Raw genomic sequence first — 18,328 nt, forward strand, 5'->3', positions numbered from 1 at the left:
TATAATAAAAGTAAACAATTCATATGCCTACATATATTCCAATAGAACTAGAAGTTCAACGGTATTAAACAATTTCCCATAACTTTTATATATCATGCCAGAATATAAAAATTTATATATATCTTTTTATCATGCTTTAGTAAAGATTAGCTAACTTGTGATAAAATTTAAAATGATAAATTCTAAATAGACTGTCAGCTTTTTAAATGGATATGGTTTAGCCCTGGCCGGTTTGGCTCAGTATTACAGCATGGGCCCTCGGATTGAAGGGTCTCCGGTTCGATTCCAGCCAAGGGCATGTACCTCAGTGCAAGCTCCATCCCTGGCCCCAGTCAGGGCTTCTGCAGGAGGCAACCAGTGGATGTGTTTCTCTCACACTGATGTTTCTCTCTCTCTCTCTCTCCGCCCCCGCCCCCTTCTACGCTCTCTGAAAAGCAAAGGAAAAAATATCCTCAGGTGAGAATTAAAAAAAAAATTTAAATGGATATATGTTTAAATTTCAAATTAACCAATTGTGAAACTTAGTTCAAAGTGAATGACTGAATATTGTGGTCAACTGATTCAATACACATTACAATATAAATAGCTATTCCTTGAAGATTTTTTTTCCCTTCAATGTTCTCCTTATTCCTAACTTTTCTCAACTCCACCTCCCCACTCCATTCCAGGCCTTACTCCCTTTCTCTCCCCTCCTTTCTCAACCATACACTAATTTCATAGTCTAGGAAGTGGTTCTCTTATCTAGGAAGTATGAGAATCACCTAGGAAGCTTATTAAAAATATACATTTGTGTAAGGGGAGGTAGATGGACTCTACTTTTAAGGTAACTGGGAGTTAAAAAAAAATTAAACTGAATAGAACATCCTGGTTAACTAAAGATTAACCAGAGAACTTATTTTGTTGAAAAAAATCCTTCTGGAATCCATTATGTCACTCTTCCCCTCACTTAGGAGTTCTAGTTGTTCATAAGAAATATCTGATGACTTAATAACTGTCCTAAAAATAAGTCAAATTTATAATCAATTCTTATCCTACACAAGAGTGGGCCCCACAGGCCAAATAAAGCCCTCAAGCCAAGAATGTTTTTACATTTTTTAAAGGGTTGTAAAAAACAAAAAGAGTATGTGACTGAGACTATAGTAGTCCACTAGGCCTAAAATATATGCTCTTGGGCCCTTTACAGAAAAATTTGCAGATCTTTGTTCTGTAATACTAAAGGCACTGGAAGTACAGAGATCCCAGGGACATTGCCCAGAAGCGCTCCTTTCTCATCAGATTAACTGAGGGGAAAAGTTTCAGTTAAATCAGTTCCAAATGACTTAAACAGAATCATTGCTATTTCTCTAACTGACCTGTCTAAATGATTAGCCCTCAACAAAGTATTACTCCCTTCTTTGGAACCAACAGTTTGAGCTAGGGTTCTAGTTAGCTGTGGAACTAAATGCAAAAAATTAGATGCCTTACCTGGGGCATTTGCTATAGTCAATGGCAGGCTTGGAAGCTGGTGCACCTGGATTCCTGAAGCACCCAAAGCACTGAGGTTAATAGTCTGAAGGCCAGGCATGGAGGACAGTTGAGCAGCATTCACAGTGACTGTGCCCGTGGGGATAGAGGCAGCTGAGGCTATGGGTGTAAGTGTGGTATTGCTGCTGCTGGTCTGCCCCAGGGAAACACCCTGCATTGGAGCCAAGGTGATTGTCTGAGCCTGAGGGTTTTGAACTTGGAGGTTCTGCAGCTGAAGAGTCTGCCAACTGACCTGTCCATTGGGCCCCACTGTTGGTGTCCGGATGATGATGGGGCCAGAGTTTGGAACAGCCTGAAGCTGGAGGTTCTGGAGGGTTTCCTGGGAGATAGCTTGAGTTGTAAAGGTCTGCCCTGACAATGGTGCTGCTTGAAGAGCCTGGAGGGTCTGTCCCCCTTGAACTAGCTGAGGCTGGATAAGAATTTGTTGTTGCTGCTGTGACTGCTGGTTTTGCTCTCCCTCTTTTTGCTGACTTGCTTGCAGTGAACTTCCAGATGTCTGGTTCTGCTGGATGTTCAGAGCATCAGATCCCTGTAGCCCACTAACCCTCTGGGGTGTCTGGCCTTGAGAGTTGGTCCCTGCTGATCCGCTGGTGGTAAAGTTCATAATTCCCATGTTGCTGGTGGTCGTAGTTGTTGAATAGCTATTGGCATTGGTGAAAAAGGAACTGGAACTGGCTTGTGACGATACCAAACTGGCAGAACTAATGGCAGTCCCTGAGGTGACGGGTTGTGAGCCACTCTCCTGGGACCCAGAGCTGCTGATCGTGACTGCCTGAGAGCTAGGAGTCAAGGTAGCTGCAGAAACACTGTTAACAGGTAGCAAGGTGATATTCCCATTCAGGGCCACCGGCACATTGGTCACATACTGAGTCTGTCCTGAGAGGACATTATTAGCCAGACCTTGGAGGGGGACAGCCTGCTGGAGTAGATTTGGCATAGCAGCAATGATGTTGCCTCCACTTCCTCGATTTGTGATGATCTGCTGGTTTGCACCTGGTATAATCTGTATTTGACCAGAACCATCCTGCTGCACTTGGGCGCCAGTGGCAGCGAACTGCAGCTGTTGCCCATCAACGGTCTGGAACTGTGGGATTACTTGATACTGAATATTAGGCATCACACCAGGTAGTCCTGTCAGGACTTGCTGGTTCTGTAAATTGGAGGTGGCAGCCACAACATACTGCCCACCAGAGACTGTACGATTCTTGGAAGACTCACTGCCATTGCTGCCATTGGTACTACTGCCACTCTGTTCCTTTGAGGTAGGAGTAGCCCCAGAGGAGGAAGAGATGATCTGCCAGCCATTGGCACCCTGTGAGAGTTGTGTAGCTGTGAGGTCAAGCTCACCTGTGCCCCCTGACTGGCTTGGGCCCTGGGAGTTGTTGCTGTTTTCATTGGGAGATTCAATTCTGCTGCAAGTTGCTGCCAACAGAGCTAAAGGAGATGGCTGTGATTCCTAGTCCAAAAAATGAGAGGAAAAGAGTTAGTTTAGTGACATCCAGCTACCAGCCTACAACAAATAAACAGCAAAACGGTGCAGACAAAGAGCAAACAAAAATCTCACTGACGTTCTCATCTTTGGGGAATCTCCAAGTTACTTGTCTCTCTATACTTACTTCTCTATCTATAAAATGGTTAGCTCACTCCTAAAACTTATTCTGTGGAAAGAAAACTAAGACTATGTACATCCTCTCAACACCTTCCCCACTCTGTCCTGATCATTACTTACCTGTCCTCCACCTCCTCCACTGCTGCTGCTACTGCCTGTGCTGCTGCTTCGAGCCTGAGAAAAGGCACCACCACCATTACCATTGCCCCCATTATTGCCACCAACTCCTTTCTCAATCTTCACCACGGCTGTCATTTCATCCATGGAGTGATCTTGGTCTAAAAAGAATGAAAAGATAAACAATTTAAAGTTGGAGGGAAGGAAAAGGGTAAGGTGAGGAAGGGTAGAGAAGGTTATGAGGAAACAGACATGACTAACAGGAAGGTGAAAGGCGCCAGTGGAGGGGGGGAGGGGAAATGGATGGGAGAGAAGGGACAGTTGTAGGACGTATAGGACATGAACTGGCTCAGTGATGCCAAAACTGGGCCTCAACTCTCCTTTGCACAAACTTAAACTCAGAAAACACTGAAAACATGTTTTGGTATAGGAAATGTGAAAGGCAGTGGGCATGCTGAGTTTCAAAATAAGAAAAAATGTCCAGGAAGGAAAAAAAGGATAGGTTAAGGCAAAAACACACACACACGTGGGTGTATGGAAAGTTTGCTAAAATTAGGGTCAAAGAGGAAAATTCAAATGTAAAAAGTAACAAGAGAAAAGAAGAAGAGATAAAAAGTGTGAGTGAGGAAACATTTGTGAATACTGGTTAAGGGGCTAAAAGGGTCCAGGGATTAAAAATCTGGAGGTTTCCGGGCGGACTGAGGGCGGACCCTAGAGAGAAAGGGCGGTTTCGGGGTGAGGGGCGTGGAAAGGGCGGGACGGTGGGGGGGAGGGGAACCTACGGAGGGGGGGAGGGCTCTGGGGCAGGCGGCGACCAGAGGGCGGATCTGGGAGGCGGTTGGCCCGGGCGGGGCCTGCACTGCTCGGGCCGCCCCCGCAGCTCCAGCCCCCGACGGGAGGAGCCTCAGGCAGGCTGCCGAGTAGTGGGGGGTAAGGCCCGTCCCCCCGTGGCCGGGGCGGGCAGGGGGTGGGCGAGGCCACTCTGCCCCCTCCCCCGGGGCGGGCGGCCCATCCCCCTCCTCCTCGGAGGCTCCGCCACTGCCCCTTCTCCCTCCCTTCCCTCCGCCCCGGGCGGGACCAAGGCCGCCGCCGCCGCCTCCCGCCCGCCCCCCCTCACGGCGGGGACCGCCCGGTCGGCCCTCGCGCGCGCCCCCTCATTCCCTACCACCCCTAAGCTTGGAGTGGACTCATCCTTACCGCTCATGGTGGCAGCTGAGGGACGAGCTCAAGGGGGTCCTGTCCGGGGGGGTTGGGGGGGGCCGGGAAAAACGCGGACGCTGACGAGGCAAGCGAACCAGGACCGGACAGGGAGGGGGGGGTAAGGAGGAGGGAACAGCGCGCCACTAGCCCGGCCTAGGCCCCACCCCTTCTCTGCTGCCCCGCCCAATGAGGGAGGGAGAAAGGAGGGACTTGCAGAAGAAAGGCGGTCAGGTAATCCAATGGCAAGACTCGCTTGTTCGCTAAGGCGTGTAAGACAAAGTTGCGTGTCTGGTGTCCGCCTTAAAAGGCCGCCTCCTCAGTTTTAAAACCCAATGAAAGACGCAGGAAGTGAAAATGGGCGGGATCTAGAAATGATAGGCTTGGAATGAAACCAGTCAACTGCCAGGCGGGCTCCCTGAGAGGTAGGGATAGGAAGAGCTTTGATTTGAATGACAGAACAACGACCAACCAAAACCCAGGACGTCCCTGAGCAAAGTTCTGGTGGGAGGAGAGTTAAGAAGTAACCGGGAATGGGATAGGATGAAGCTGATCAAAACCAATCAGAAATCAGGCGGGCATCCAGGAAAGTTATGATTGGGTTAATGCTGAAAAAAGACAAGACAAGACGCAAATTGACGGGAACTAAAAGCCAATTAAACGCCGAATGAACTCTGAGGGCAGGAACTTGGAGTAGGCCGAGGAGAATTGGCGGCCCCATAAGTAACTCAGTCCAATGAGGAGGAGGAGGAAGCCAGGCCACCTCCATCTTGGCCAATGGGCATTACTAAAACTGCTTGCTACGGGGGGTGGAACTGGGCTGTGCCAAGAGGAGTCCGTCGCCATTTTGGCCCTTCTCAGAGGACGCCTTTATAGTGACTAGGTGGTAGGCTTCAGCGGAGCCCTTCAGCTAGACAAGTGTCAAGGCCAGGAAACTAGACGCGCACTTATGACTCTCCACCGGGGCTCGTTTGAGTCTTCCTTTAAAGATCCTTAAAAGTACTTCTCAAGTCTCACCCCTCCCAGGCTGGGCGAGGAGGCAGGCGGATGCCACTGAACGTGGGTGTAAACCGTGAGGGTGCAGGCGCGATGATTACCTAGCGCGGGCGCTCACACCGTCAGTCACTACTGAACTGACCAATTTGCAAGGTCCTTGTGAGACTCTAGCATTTTTAGGATTTTCCCCAAAGGTGCTGACCACTTAATTTATGGCTTTTTAACTTTTCAAGAGCTTGTCTTAGAGGATAAAGTGCAGTGGAGAACCTCCTAGAGTCAAGGTCCTATAAACCACCCTCTCCCCCCCCACACACACACACAATTGTAAATTTCGTTTGTGCATAAAACAAGATAATTCCTGCTTTTGCAACTACAAAGATTAAAGGAGGTTTTTCCTCGAGGCACCCGAATTTTTGGCAGCCTGTTCTGCCTCTCCTTTATCCTAGTTTTGGTGGAGTCGCCTGGGTGACTTGTCAATGGTATGATGAGGTCATTCTCTAGCACTTGTATATTATATGTTATCACTTCATTAATTACAATTTCATCACTTCATGATAGGTTGTCATTTTTTGTTTGGTTGGGGTTTTGTGTGTGTGTGTGTGTGTGTGTGTGTTTTAATATGTCATGATTTCAGAGAGGAAGGGGGAGAGAGAGAGAAACATCAATGATGAGAGTCATTGATCTGCTGCCTCCTGCACACCTCTTACTGGGGATGGAGCCCAACCCATCACCTCCCCTGACCGGGAATTGAACCTAGGTTGGTGCTCAACTAACTGCTAGGCCACACCGACCAGGTTAGGTTGTCATGTTTTATTTTAAAGTATGAATTCCGCCCGGCTGGTCATGGCTCAGTGGTTGAGCGTCGACCTAGGATCCAGGTGATCAGGGTTTGATTCCCGGTCAGGGCACATGCCCAGGTTGGGGGCTCCATCCCTGGTGAGGGGTGTGCAGGAGGGGGCTAATCAATGACTCTCATCATTGATGTTTGTCTCTCTTTCCTTCTCCTTTCCTCTCTCTGAAATCAATAAAGATATATTTAAAAGGATTCCCATGAAACAGACCTGTGCTGCATTGGGCAGAGCCTGAAGATGATGAAGTGATTATGGAGTGTTAGGTGCCTAGGTCAGTTAGGCGTTTTTTTATTCCTTGTGTCATCCTCATAAGGAAGATATTAGTAAGTATTAGAGATATTATGTATTTTATAAGTGAAGAAATTAAGGCTGGGAATAACTTGCCCAAGGTCACAAAGCTAATGAGTTGTAGTTCCAGATTCCAACCCAGAATAGTCCCACAAAAAGTCTTTCATTAATTCTTTAGTGAATAAAGCAATACCTTGTATAACCATTTATAAAAATGGGCTTAATAAAAAAAAATTTTTTCCTGCCTCCTTCCCTCGACGTTTTTCTCCTCTGGCTTTTTCCTCCCAACCGAGGGAAGCCCTTCACCATGGCCTCCGAGAAGAGGTCTGAGCCTTTATTGCTTTTTGTGTTTGTTTAAATGCTTTTGTAGTGTCACCTTCTAACTCCTGGAAAAAAAAACAAACCTTCCCATACTTCCAGGACAGTTCAAACGGCATCATTCTCTTGTACAGCTTTATTATGAAACATCACATTACATTATAATTAACAGCATCGCTCCCTAGATCAAAGCTTCTCAAGATATTATGTCGGACGGTCTCTATCAGAATCCTGTGGGCTGCTATTTAAAGAGGTAGATTCCTAGACTCCATCTCATACCTAATAAATCTGATTCTCTGGGGTGGGGCTTGAGAGTATTCGTTTTTAAGTAGCTATTTCAAAATGATTAGTCCCTAAACTAGTTTTAAGAAACACTATGGGAAGAAACTGGAGAGAAGAAACTTCCAGAAGGGAAGAAATTCCCCAGAGGGAAGAAACTGCATTACTCATCTTTGTAAACCAAGCTCTGGGGATTCTAACAGCTGTTTAGTGCATTCAGCAAAAGACCACACCTAAACTTGGAGGCAGGGTGGGGGGTGGGGTATGTGTGTGCTGTCTAACATTGTGGAGCAGTCGTCTGAACATTTCACATACATTGTCTAACTTAATCCTTTCAACCAATTTAAGAAACTGCCATCCCTTTTACAGATGATAAAACGGAGGCTCAGATCCTTCAGTTAAATTATAACAGTTCTGTTTAGTTCCAAAGTTTGTTTTTTTTCCATGGTTCTAAGCTAGTCTATGCCTGAAATGGGAACTTAGGTTTGATTTTATTTCAGGTACTGAGGAAAAGGCACAGATTTCGACTCAGAAATTTAAGAGCCATCATCCTTTTCACAATACTCTCTGCTTCTCCAGGACAAGACAATTCAAAACCTGGCCAGTGAAGGATGTCCTCAACATATGCTTATTGATGGTCCCCAAAAGCAAATGGACATGATCCATCTTGTCCATTTCACTTGTGAAAACCTGAACAAATTTTCTTTAGACTAAACACAAAATACAAAACCAAAAATGAATAAACTGATTTCAAGGCCTCTCAAATCACTTAACTCCTACAGACTGTGTTTAAGAGCAGTGTGGATCACTTGAGAGTTGTTTGACAATAAAACCACTCATAAAACACGAATTATGCCTGGCTGTATATGTAAGTTTCACATTAGTAAGTGATAACATTCCAGCGTGGTAGTGAAGGCTCTTAGTGGTTTGACTTGCTCTTATTCAGGTTCATCTTTCATTTCTATCCACTGCATTCTCTTACAATTCACTTTGTTGACGTTTTTCCCAAAAGCATGCTTCTTGGGTCTCCAAAGTCCAGAATCACAGTTCACTCAGCTTGTCCTCCTTTTACTCTTATTTTTTTGATAAGAACAACTTCTATGAAGTCTTTCCTGCCTCCCTTAGGACTTAAATACTCTGTCCACTGTTTTCTTTATATATACCTCTATTTAGAGGTATCTAAATATCTGATCTCCAACTAGACAAAGCAATCTGAGGGCCCAGCTGATGCCTTTTCACTTTGTATCCTCAGGGCCTGCCATATAGTTGACAGTAAGAGAAAGGAGAAGATGTAGTTCCTAAACATCCTAAATAGGTCTCCAGATATTACAATGCTAAGGATTCTCAGCCTTCAGTTGGTTCCCTTTTACAAGTTAAATAATCCTTCCTGAGGTTCCCAGGCTTCAGTTAGCACACCTGGGTCAGATCCTGTACCCCAGTCCTCACTGTCCCTCCACCATTGTTTGGATGTTCATGGTGAACATCAAGGTGCGTCGCCCCTAGGCGCCTGACGGGCTCCTCTCTTAGCACACCCAGTAGCTGGTGCAGGCCACCTGCAAGCCAGCCTAGTACATCACAGTGCGTGTGATTCTGGACCAGCACTTCTGCGGTTCAAGTGAGCCTTGTGAGCTCTGCAGCCTGCACAGCATGAGCAAGACTGGCTGTACAGCCAGCTGCTGTGAGGCCCACCGGCCTAGAGCCTGCGTGTCAGCCCAGACAGGATTTACCTCAACTACTGGGACAAGAGCCGGGCCAACGTGGGCTGGAACAGCTCCACCTTTGCCTGAAGGCCACACCACCCTGACACACTTGCACCAGGCCCTGCAGCCCACAGTATTTTTGCACCTCGCTCCCACAGACCTCCAGCTCCTGCTCCCGAGAAATAAACGGTTTAGAGACCAATAATAATAATTAATCATTCTTCCTGATTTTGAAAACACTCTTTAGCTTTCATCAATTTCCCACCTAGCAATCCGGTAAATTGGTAACATTTTACAAATTGAAATAGATGATTCAAAGCCTTCTTTTTACACCATCATTGTAACCTTCCCTCTCATTAAGCTTTCAATTATAGCTAAATACAAAATTGGCTGACTGACATTTCTTTTACCTGTCCTGCCTACTCTAGGATAAAGGAGCTTAGAAAATAAAAAGTAAGAGTCCATGGCAAGTTAAGTCTCAAAAGATAATGTTCTAAACCTTTATTCTAGCTCTCTGAACAAGAAAACAAGCCGAGCTGTTTCACATCATGCAGTCTAAGGTCATTTCCCCGTGCACTGGTGTCTGTAGAAGCTGGATGGATCATCACACACGTCCGTCCTTCAGTCTTTTTAGGGCCCTGGAAAGACAAGAAACAACAACAACAAACTGTAACAAATCAGGTTTCTTTCTGTTTGGGAAATCCAGATACCTGTTGATGAGAAATCCAGGACTGGCTGCAGCTATCCTTTTTTTGTTTGGTTGGCTTTTTAAGTATATGTTTATTGATTTCAGAGAGAGGAAGGGAGAGAGAGAGAGAAAAACATCAATGACGAGTCATTGATTGGCTGCCTTCTGCATGCGCCTGCTGGGGATTGAGCCCACAACCCAGGCTCGTGCCCTGATGGAATGAAACCGGGATCTCCTGGATCATAGGTCGATGCCATGCCAGCAGGGCTGACTGCAGCTATTCTTATTATTATCATTATTTAAAATGACTCATTCTGTACCTGTGCTATGTCTTTGTTTCCTTATCTGAGAAGCACTGTGGCTCATCCTTGCCTAAACTGTACCTTGTACTAGGAAGGCCTTTGTTCAGCTCAGCGTGGCAACCAGTCTGTAGTTCTGGTGGTCTTAAAGGCCTGGAGGAGGAGGAAAGTCTGAGGGGAAAAAATGAGTTTTTGTCTTAAGAGTTAGGAGGCATGGTCAAGAATACAATTTAGTTATTGTTGGAGCTGAACTCTGGCCCAACCTTCTCGAATATTCTCTTTTCTGAAGAGGGAGCTGAACTCTGGCCCAACCTTCTCGAATATTCTCTTTTCTGAAGAGGGTTGTGAGAAGACAGGCCTGACTGTGCACCCAGCTGATGGTCTCTGGAGCTTGAAGATCCTTTGGCAAATACGAGCAGCGGTGATTTGAGGCATGGTGGGGAAGAGGAAAAGAAATTGCTGAGGGACTTGAAATTCCACAATCCATCTGCATTCTTGAGAACTAGAGAAGCAGGCTCAGCTCCCCACCCAGCACTCCATCCAGGAGCTCAGAAAGGAAACTGGACCCCAAACTGAACAGCAGAGAGCTTTTCTGAACATTTAAATCTGACCCCTAGGGACTCCAGCTTGAAACAAAGACATAATCAAAACATTTCCCTCACCCCAAATATCCAAATCCCTTGGGCTCCTCAGGGATCCAAAAGCTCACGGGACCTGGCAGGAAGCTAGTGTTTAATGCCAATTTACTGTTACCAGTTACCCACCCCAACTAGACTTCTGCATCCCAGGAATGACTGGGGTACAGTAAAGGATTAAAAAAAGTTATTAGCCTTTTAACCAAAAATGAAGCAGTTTCTCTTTCTCTTTCCTCTCATGAGACAATTAGCCCCGAGTCCCCTCCAGAGTCCAGAGTTGAGGAGAGAGTTACACCATCCCTACCTTCCCCATGTCCAGAAAAGAGGATGACCCCCAACAGGCTCAACAGGTCTGGAAAAAGGACTTGCCCTTAGCCGGCATCCACAGAAGCTGGACGACCGGAAAGGAAGGGAAGGGGGGCCAGCCCCGGCCGGTTTCCCTGTCCCACAGAACAGGAACCCGGGCTACCTTGGAGGCTGGTGGAGGGCTGGGCTGGGGGAGGAGGGAGCTGGATTCATAAACAAACCTGCCTGGGCCACGAGGTGCCCAGAAGGGAATGGGGTGGAGCTTGTCGGCCTCTCAGACTCGGCCAGATCTGGATAACTGCCGTGGGCTGGGCCGGGCCTCTCCACCCCCAGTTTCCGGGTAGGGTGGACCATCTGGCTCTCCCCAACCACAAACCCCTCCTTCCTGCTTTGCTCTACCTCAGAGGAGCCAGCTGAGGTTCGTTAAGGCCTGACACCTGACTTTTCTTCAGGGAGTTTTCGCTGTCCCCAGGGTGAGTGGGTGGTTCGTGTGGGGGACAGGCCCGGAACACCATGTTAATTCCTTCTTGGGGTGGCCAGGGAAAAGTGGGAGAGGACAGGAGCTTCACAGACTTCTGCCTCCAAGAGGGGTTTTCCCACAGCTTCCCTAACACTGATGCCCAGCTTAGGGGTCACCTTTACCAAGGCCTTCCTTCTTTCTGCTCTCCCCTCCCCCCCACTGCAGGTGATCAGAGGTGCCTGCGCAAAGGTCCCTGGAAGTCTTCCAGGGAGAGCTTACCTTAGTCACTCACTAGACTAGTAACTAATATCTGTAGATATTACAGTATCTCTTTCTAACTGATTTAGGAAATAAATTAAGCACTTGAGAAGTGTGCCCAATCAAGGTCTCAAGGCAAAGTTAGTGGGACTCCCTGTCACCAGTTCTACTCCAGCATTTCCCAAAGTGTGAGGCACTTACCACTAGTGGAATCTGAACATTTCTGTATGTGTTCTCTTAATGAATTTTAGAAGGAATTTGAACTACTATCAACCAATCATTTCACAGATGCTATTGTTAGGATAAAAAATTAATACTATGGAACAAGGGAAACCTGATAACAGTAAAAATTATGGACCGGCCGGGCATGGCTCAGCAGTAGAGCACTGACCTAGGATCCAGGAGATCGCAGTATGATTCCTGGTCAGGGCACATGCCCGGGTTTCGGGCTCGATCCCCAGTCAGGGGCGTGCAGGGGACAGTCGATCAATGACGACTCTCTCATCATTGATGTTTCAACTCTCTTTCTCCCTCTCCCTTTCTCTCTCTGAAACCAATAAAGACATTTAAAAAAACAAAACAAAACAAAACAATAAAAATTATGAAGGTGGAGCCCTGGCCAGTGCGGCTCAGTTGGTTGGGCATCATCCCATGCACCTAAAGGTTGCTGGTTGGATTCTGGGTCAGGGCACATACCCAGGTTGGGGGCTGGATCCCAGGTAGGACTTGCAGGAGGCAGTCAATTGATGCTATGATGTTTCTCTCTCTCACTCTCCCTTCCTCTCTCTCTAAAAAATCAATAAACTTTTCTTTAAAAAAAATTATGAAGGTGGAATGTGAATGATTAAAGTCTGGGGAAATACACTGTACCATCCTGGTTTCACCATCCTACATGCAGCTATTTCTAAGGAAGAATGAGGGACAATGGGAATTCTTCAGTGAAGGAGCTAGTGCCCATGATCCACAAGGTTCCTTCTAGCACTGACATTCTAAAGTTTAAGAGCAATCAAATGCTATTTCAAGGCAGGAACTGGAAGCCAGAGAACAAGAAAAACTGAACTAGTAGAATCAGGAATTTTCTCTGAGCCACATCAACCCTGGCCCACCAACAAAGGGCCTGGAGCTGAAAAGGAGGCCTTCGTGTTCTCCACAAGAGGAAAATGCAGGACAAGGTCACCAGGTCCTGGAATGGTTCTACCCCCCAACCCTGAGGAACTATGCCTGGTTAGTCTCCTCATTCCTGCAAGGTACACACACAGCAGGTTTGAAGGGAGCTACCACTGCCTATGTGGTATCTGTGTCTCAAGACTCTCTGCTTAATCCTGCCCAAGGACTGAGCCAATCTAAACTGCCAACATCAAGCTGAGCTTCTCTGAGTGCCACCTCAGTCTTCTCTGTGCCTGCACAGGCCACCTGCCACAAAGGCTGCAACCCAGGCAGAACTCAGCTTCCAGTTCCATAGGCAGGTGGCTGCCTAGGTCCCTTCAGGCTTAGCCTCCTCCAACAACTTCAAAAACACTGAATCAGGCCCTGGCCAGGTAGCTCAGTTAGTTAGAGTGTCATCCCAATACACCAAGGTCGCGGGATCAATCCCCAGTCAGGGCACATATAAGAATCAACCAGTGAATGCATAAATAAGTGGAACAACAAATCCATGTTTCTCTCTCTCTCTTCTTTCTTCCTCTTTCTTCGTTGCCCTCTCTCTAAAATCAATCAATCAATCAGACCACCAGGCATTACGTGGCCCTGATGTAATGCAATGTGAAGAACACCTAACAAAAGTTATTTTCCGCCCGGCTGGGAGTGGCTCAGTGGTTGAGCGTCGACCTAGGATCCAGGAGATCGTGGTTCAATTCCTGGTCAGAGCACATGCTCGGGTTGCGGGCTCGATCCCCAGTCAGGGGCGTGCAGGAGGCAGCCGATCAATGACTCTCTTCATCATTGATGTTTCTCTCTTTCTCTCTCCCCCTCTCTTTTCCTCTCTCTGAAATCAATAAAAATATATTTTAAAAAAAAAAAATTCTTTTCCAAAATATTGAACCTGAACCTAAGGAAGTCTTTAGATCTCATCTCCAGTTTGCAGAAAATACAGGGACTGGAGAAACAAGATAAGTGAAAACACAAAGAAACAAATAAGAAAAATCCAAAAGGTAGGACACTTTACAGGGCGGGTGACTGTTTCTTCAACAAATCAATGATGGAAAAAGAGGGAAGGGCTTAAAAGAAACTTAAGGGGCAAAAGTCATATGCAATGTGATCCTATTTTGAACAAACCAACTGTAAAAAGATATTTTGGGGACAGTTTGGAAAATTTGAATATGGACTAGGTATTAGAGGATATCAAGGAATGATTGTTAATTTAGAGGGGTAATCATTTTATTCCTCACCCCAGGATATGTTTTGGAGAATCAGAGGGTCGAATCCAAAACCTAGGCATATGCTCTGACCGGGAATCGAACCCACAACCTTTTGGTGTATGAGATGAAATCCCAACCAACTGAACCACTGGCCAGAGCAGAACATTTTTTTAAAATTCATTTTTCAATTATAGTTAACATACAATATTATATTCATTTCAGGTGTACAGCATAGTGATTAAACATTTATATATACCTTATGAAGTGATCATCCAGATAAGTGCAGTACCTATCTGATACCATACATAGTACAGACAAAAAAGAGATTCTACCAAAAGTAATCTCACAGGGTGGTCTGATCATAAATTCCTAACTGGACAAGTCATGGTGGGTAATCATGCCCCAAGCATATAACTTTTTTAGTAAAAGGCTTATCTTGGCCTTAAGCAAGCCCTGTGCATTGTTTTCATGCATCTGGGTTGACAGATTTTTGAAATGCTTCTTTTCAGATTCCTCAAGCAAACCACCCTCAAGATTGCAATAATGGTACATTTGCACAATGGACTATTACTTGACCATAAAAAAGAAGGAAATCTTACTTTTTGTGACAGCATGGATGGACCTAGAGAGTATTATGATAAGTAAAATAAGCCAATCAGAGAAAGACAAGTACATATGATTTCACTTATATGTGGAATCTAATGAACAAAATAAACTAACAAACAAAATAGAGCAGACTCATAGATACAGAGAACAGACTGACAGCTGTCACAGAGGAGGGAGGTTGGGAGGCTGGGTGAAAAAGGTGAAGGGATTAAGCAAAGGGAAAAAAAACCTTATAGAAATGGACGACAGTATGGTGCTTATCAGAGGGAAAGGGGGGTGGAAGGGAGTAAAGGGGGGATAGATGGTGATGGAAAAAGACTTGGGGTAGTGAACACAATGCAATATACAGATGATATATTGTAGAATTGTATACTTGAGACCTATATAATTTTATTAACCAATGTCACCCCAATAATTTCAATAAAACTTTTAAAAAATGTTTAATTCTTTACAGGTTTGGACATTTCTTATGTGGACAATAGTTACCACAATATTATTTTTTTAATTTTCATTTATTGATTTTTAGAGAGAGAGAAACATCGATTTGTTGTTCCACTTATTTATGCATTCATTGGTTGATTCTTGTATGTACCCTCACCGGGAATCAAACCCACAACCTTAGCATATTGGAAAACTCTCTAACCAACTGAACTACCTGGCCAGGACAGTTATTACAATATTATTAACTCTATTTCCTATGTATGAATGTGTTTTTATTAGCAATGCATATTGAAATATTTAAGAGTTTAATGTCATTATATCTGTAAATTATCTTAAATACTTTCTAAAAAGCTGACCTAAATATGGTAAATATTAATAATAATAATTGTTAAGTCCAAATGATACTTATATCAGATTCATTTTCTTCTCTATTCTGATTTAAATGATTTTAATACAAATGGTTAAAATATTTTAATTAAATAATAATAATAATTAAAATGCCCACTCGCTCCTTTCTCCTTTCACATCCCCAGTCACAGGCCTCTTTTTTTCCTGTCTGCTGAAGTTCACACCTTCTTGGCTGTTCTCCCACTTTTCCCCTTGCCACATCAGCCTATGACATCTTGCCAAAGACATGCCACCTCTTGCCATACATCTCGAGGTTTGGTTGTTTAGAGGAGGGAAGTAGAAATCTGAGGCTTCTCCTACAGTGCCTTTTTAGAATCAGGTTCTGGGTGGTGTAGCAGAATTTGGGGGAGACACTCTCCCCCTTACTGAAGCCACCCACGTCTCAGCCAGTCCACATTATCACACTGTATGACTAACCCAGAGAATGAAAGGACTGAGGAAAAATTGGGCAATCTCTCCTGGGGCAGGCTTCTGACCAAGGCTAAGAAGAAGGCAGTATAGGCTGAAGAACTTCCTGCCTCCCAACCTTTGTGATTATTTATCCCTCAACATTCCCTGCTCCCCAAACCCATCCTAAACCAAAGCCAGTCTCTCTGCTGTGTTCTTTCATTCAGGGTTAACTTATCTGTGCAAGGCAGGGCACTAGACACTGGGGGAGATGAGACGAGGGAGTCATGGCTTAGTAAAGGAGGCAGACTCATACACAGCTAATTAAAATAAATTACAATATCCTGTGTTAGAAGCAGTGAAGGACTTTACATACACAACTGATGCCTTTTGAAGGAACTTTGTGCCCAGTTTTCTCCCCGACAGATTTCTCTCTCTTTAGGCCCCTACCTCCCCCCTCACAGTAGTAATCTGTCATCAAATCCCATCAGTCTTATTCCACAAATGTCTTTCAGATTCCTGCCCGCCCCTCTCTCACTATCCCTCACCGCTGCCTTAATTAGGCAGAGTCACCATTGCTTACTGTAATCTTACTGTACAGATGGGTTCCTTGTCTCCAGCTTCATTCTCTTCAAAAGAGACTGAATGCTCTGGCCCCAGGGAGTCTTACCTTATTAAATACAGATCTCAATATCTGGCACAAATCCATTCAAATCTTTGCAGACCCTACCTTTCACCTGGAAATGTAACGAAAGTTCCAGCCATACTCACTCAACTACTTATTGTTCCCTATTTAGACCAACTGGTTTTCTCTGTGGCGTCCACTGATACACACAGGTGGGCGCCTGAAGTGCCTTCCCCGTCGCAGTTCAACAGCTCACCTTTCAGGACCTTTGTGCACTGTTGGTGGGAATGTAAACTGGTGCAGCCACTGTAGAAAACAGCATGGAGTTTCCTCAGAAAGTGAAAAATAGGGTTACCATGTGAGGCAGTAATTACACTTCTGGGTATTTATCTGAAAACAAAAACACTAACTCAAAAAGATATATTCACTCCCATGTTCACTGCAGCATTATTTACAATAGTGAAGATAAGGAAATAACTTAAATGTCCATCGGTGGATGAATGGATAAAGAAAATATAAAAATGGATAAAATGCATATACATACTGGAATATTATTCAGTCATAAAAAATAATGAAATCTTGCCATTTACAATAACATGGCTGGACTTTAAGGGCAATCTGCTAAGTGAAATAAGTCAGACAGAGGAAGACAAATACCATATGATCTCATTTATATGTGGAATCAAAAAATAGACAAAAAACCCCCTGCCAGGTGACTTGATTGGTTGGAGCATCCTCCCATGTGCCAAAAGCGTTGCGGTGTTCCATCCCCAATCCGGATGTGTATAGGAGGCAATTGATAGATACTTCTCTCTCACATTGTTTCCTCTCTCTCTCTCTCTCTGTCTGTCTCCCCCTTCCCCTCTCTCTAAAATCAGTAAACAAACAAACAAACAAACAAATAATATACGGTTTTTCCAATCTCCCATCTGCAGTGGAACCACCACCAAGATGCAGGTTTTCGTGAAAACCCTTGCAAGGAAGACCATCACTCTTGAGGGTGAACCCTTGGATACAATAGAAAGTGTGAAGGCCAAGATCCAGGATAAGGAAGGAATTCTTCCTGATCAGCAAAGACTGATCTTTGCTGGCAAGCAACTGGAAGAAGGATGTGCTTTGTCTGACCATAATATTCAAAAGGAGTCCACTCTTCATCTTGTGTTGAGACTTCATGGTGGTGCTAAGAAAAGGAAGAAGCCTTACACCACTCCCAAGGAGAATGAGCATAAGAGAAAGAAGGTTAAGCTGGCTGTCCTGAAACACTATAAGGTGGACGAGATGGCAAAAATCAGCCAACTTTGTCAGGAGCGCCCTTCAGGTGACTGTGTGCTGGAGTTTTATGGCCAGCCACTTTGACAGACATTGTTGTGGCAAATCTCTGACCTATTGTTTCAGCAAACCAGAAGACAAGTAATTGTATATGGGTTATAAAAGACATGAACTAACAAAAACAAAACAAACAAACAAAATAACAAGCTTATATTGGTGGCTGCCAGAGGTGGGTGTAAGGGGTGTGGGGGGTGAGGAAAATGGGTGAAGAGAGCCAAAAGGTACCAACTTCCATTCATCATATAAGTAAGTCCTGTTGATGTAATGTACAGCATGGTTGACAATACTGTGTTGCAGCCCTGGCTAGTGTGCTCAGTGGTTAGAGCTTCCACCCATCCCGAAGGGTCTCGAGTTCGATTCCCGGTCAAGGGCACATACCTAGGTAGTAGGTTTGATTCCCGGCTTGGGTTGGGGCACATGTGGGAGGCAACCAATCAATGTGTCATTCTCACATCAATGTCTCTCTCCCTCTTTCCCTTCCACTCTCTATAAAAAAAAAAAATCAATGAAAAAAATATCCTCAGGTGAGGATTAACAAACAAAAAATATTCTATGTATATTTGAAAGTTGCTAAGAGAGTAAATTTTTAAAGCTCTCATTACAAGAAAAAAAATTCTGCCCTGGCCGGGTAGCTCAGTTGGTTAGAGCGT

General features: G+C 45.0%; 1 protein-coding gene, 1 long non-coding RNA gene and 1 pseudogene across 3 annotated transcripts in view; 1 reads left to right on the forward strand and 2 right to left on the reverse strand.

Moving 5' to 3' along the window:
- SP1 (Sp1 transcription factor) overlaps positions 1–4,556 on the reverse strand; it is a 29,389-nt gene extending 24,833 nt beyond the window's left edge. The window contains exons 1-3 of the mRNA XM_081128021.1: positions 4,448–4,556; positions 3,254–3,411; positions 1,465–2,980 (exon numbers count right to left, since the gene is read on the reverse strand). Of these exons, the coding sequence (XP_080984147.1) occupies positions 1,465–2,980; positions 3,254–3,411; positions 4,448–4,454 (1,681 nt within the window). The 5' untranslated portion in view covers positions 4,455–4,556. The remainder of the gene's footprint in view (positions 1–1,464; positions 2,981–3,253; positions 3,412–4,447) is intronic.
- Positions 4,557–9,355: 4,799 nt separating this feature from the next.
- Positions 9,356–11,023, reverse strand: LOC308553823. The gene is made up of 2 exons (XR_013998290.1): positions 10,806–11,023; positions 9,356–9,517 (listed from the first exon to the last, which is right to left on the reverse strand). It is a non-coding gene; the product is annotated as an uncharacterized lncRNA (long non-coding RNA).
- A 205-nt stretch (positions 11,024–11,228) lies between these two features.
- Positions 11,229–17,768, forward strand: LOC308550599 (ubiquitin-ribosomal protein eS31 fusion protein pseudogene; annotated as a pseudogene). Its single transcript, XR_014000593.1, has 2 exons — positions 11,229–11,280; positions 17,285–17,768. The product of XR_014000593.1 is annotated as a ubiquitin-ribosomal protein eS31 fusion protein pseudogene (transcript).
- Positions 17,769–18,328: the final 560 nt, after the last annotated feature.

Source organism: Miniopterus schreibersii (assembly GCF_964146895.1).
Source record: "Miniopterus schreibersii genome assembly, chromosome: 2".
Taxonomy (NCBI): Eukaryota; Metazoa; Chordata; class Mammalia; order Chiroptera; family Miniopteridae; genus Miniopterus; species Miniopterus schreibersii.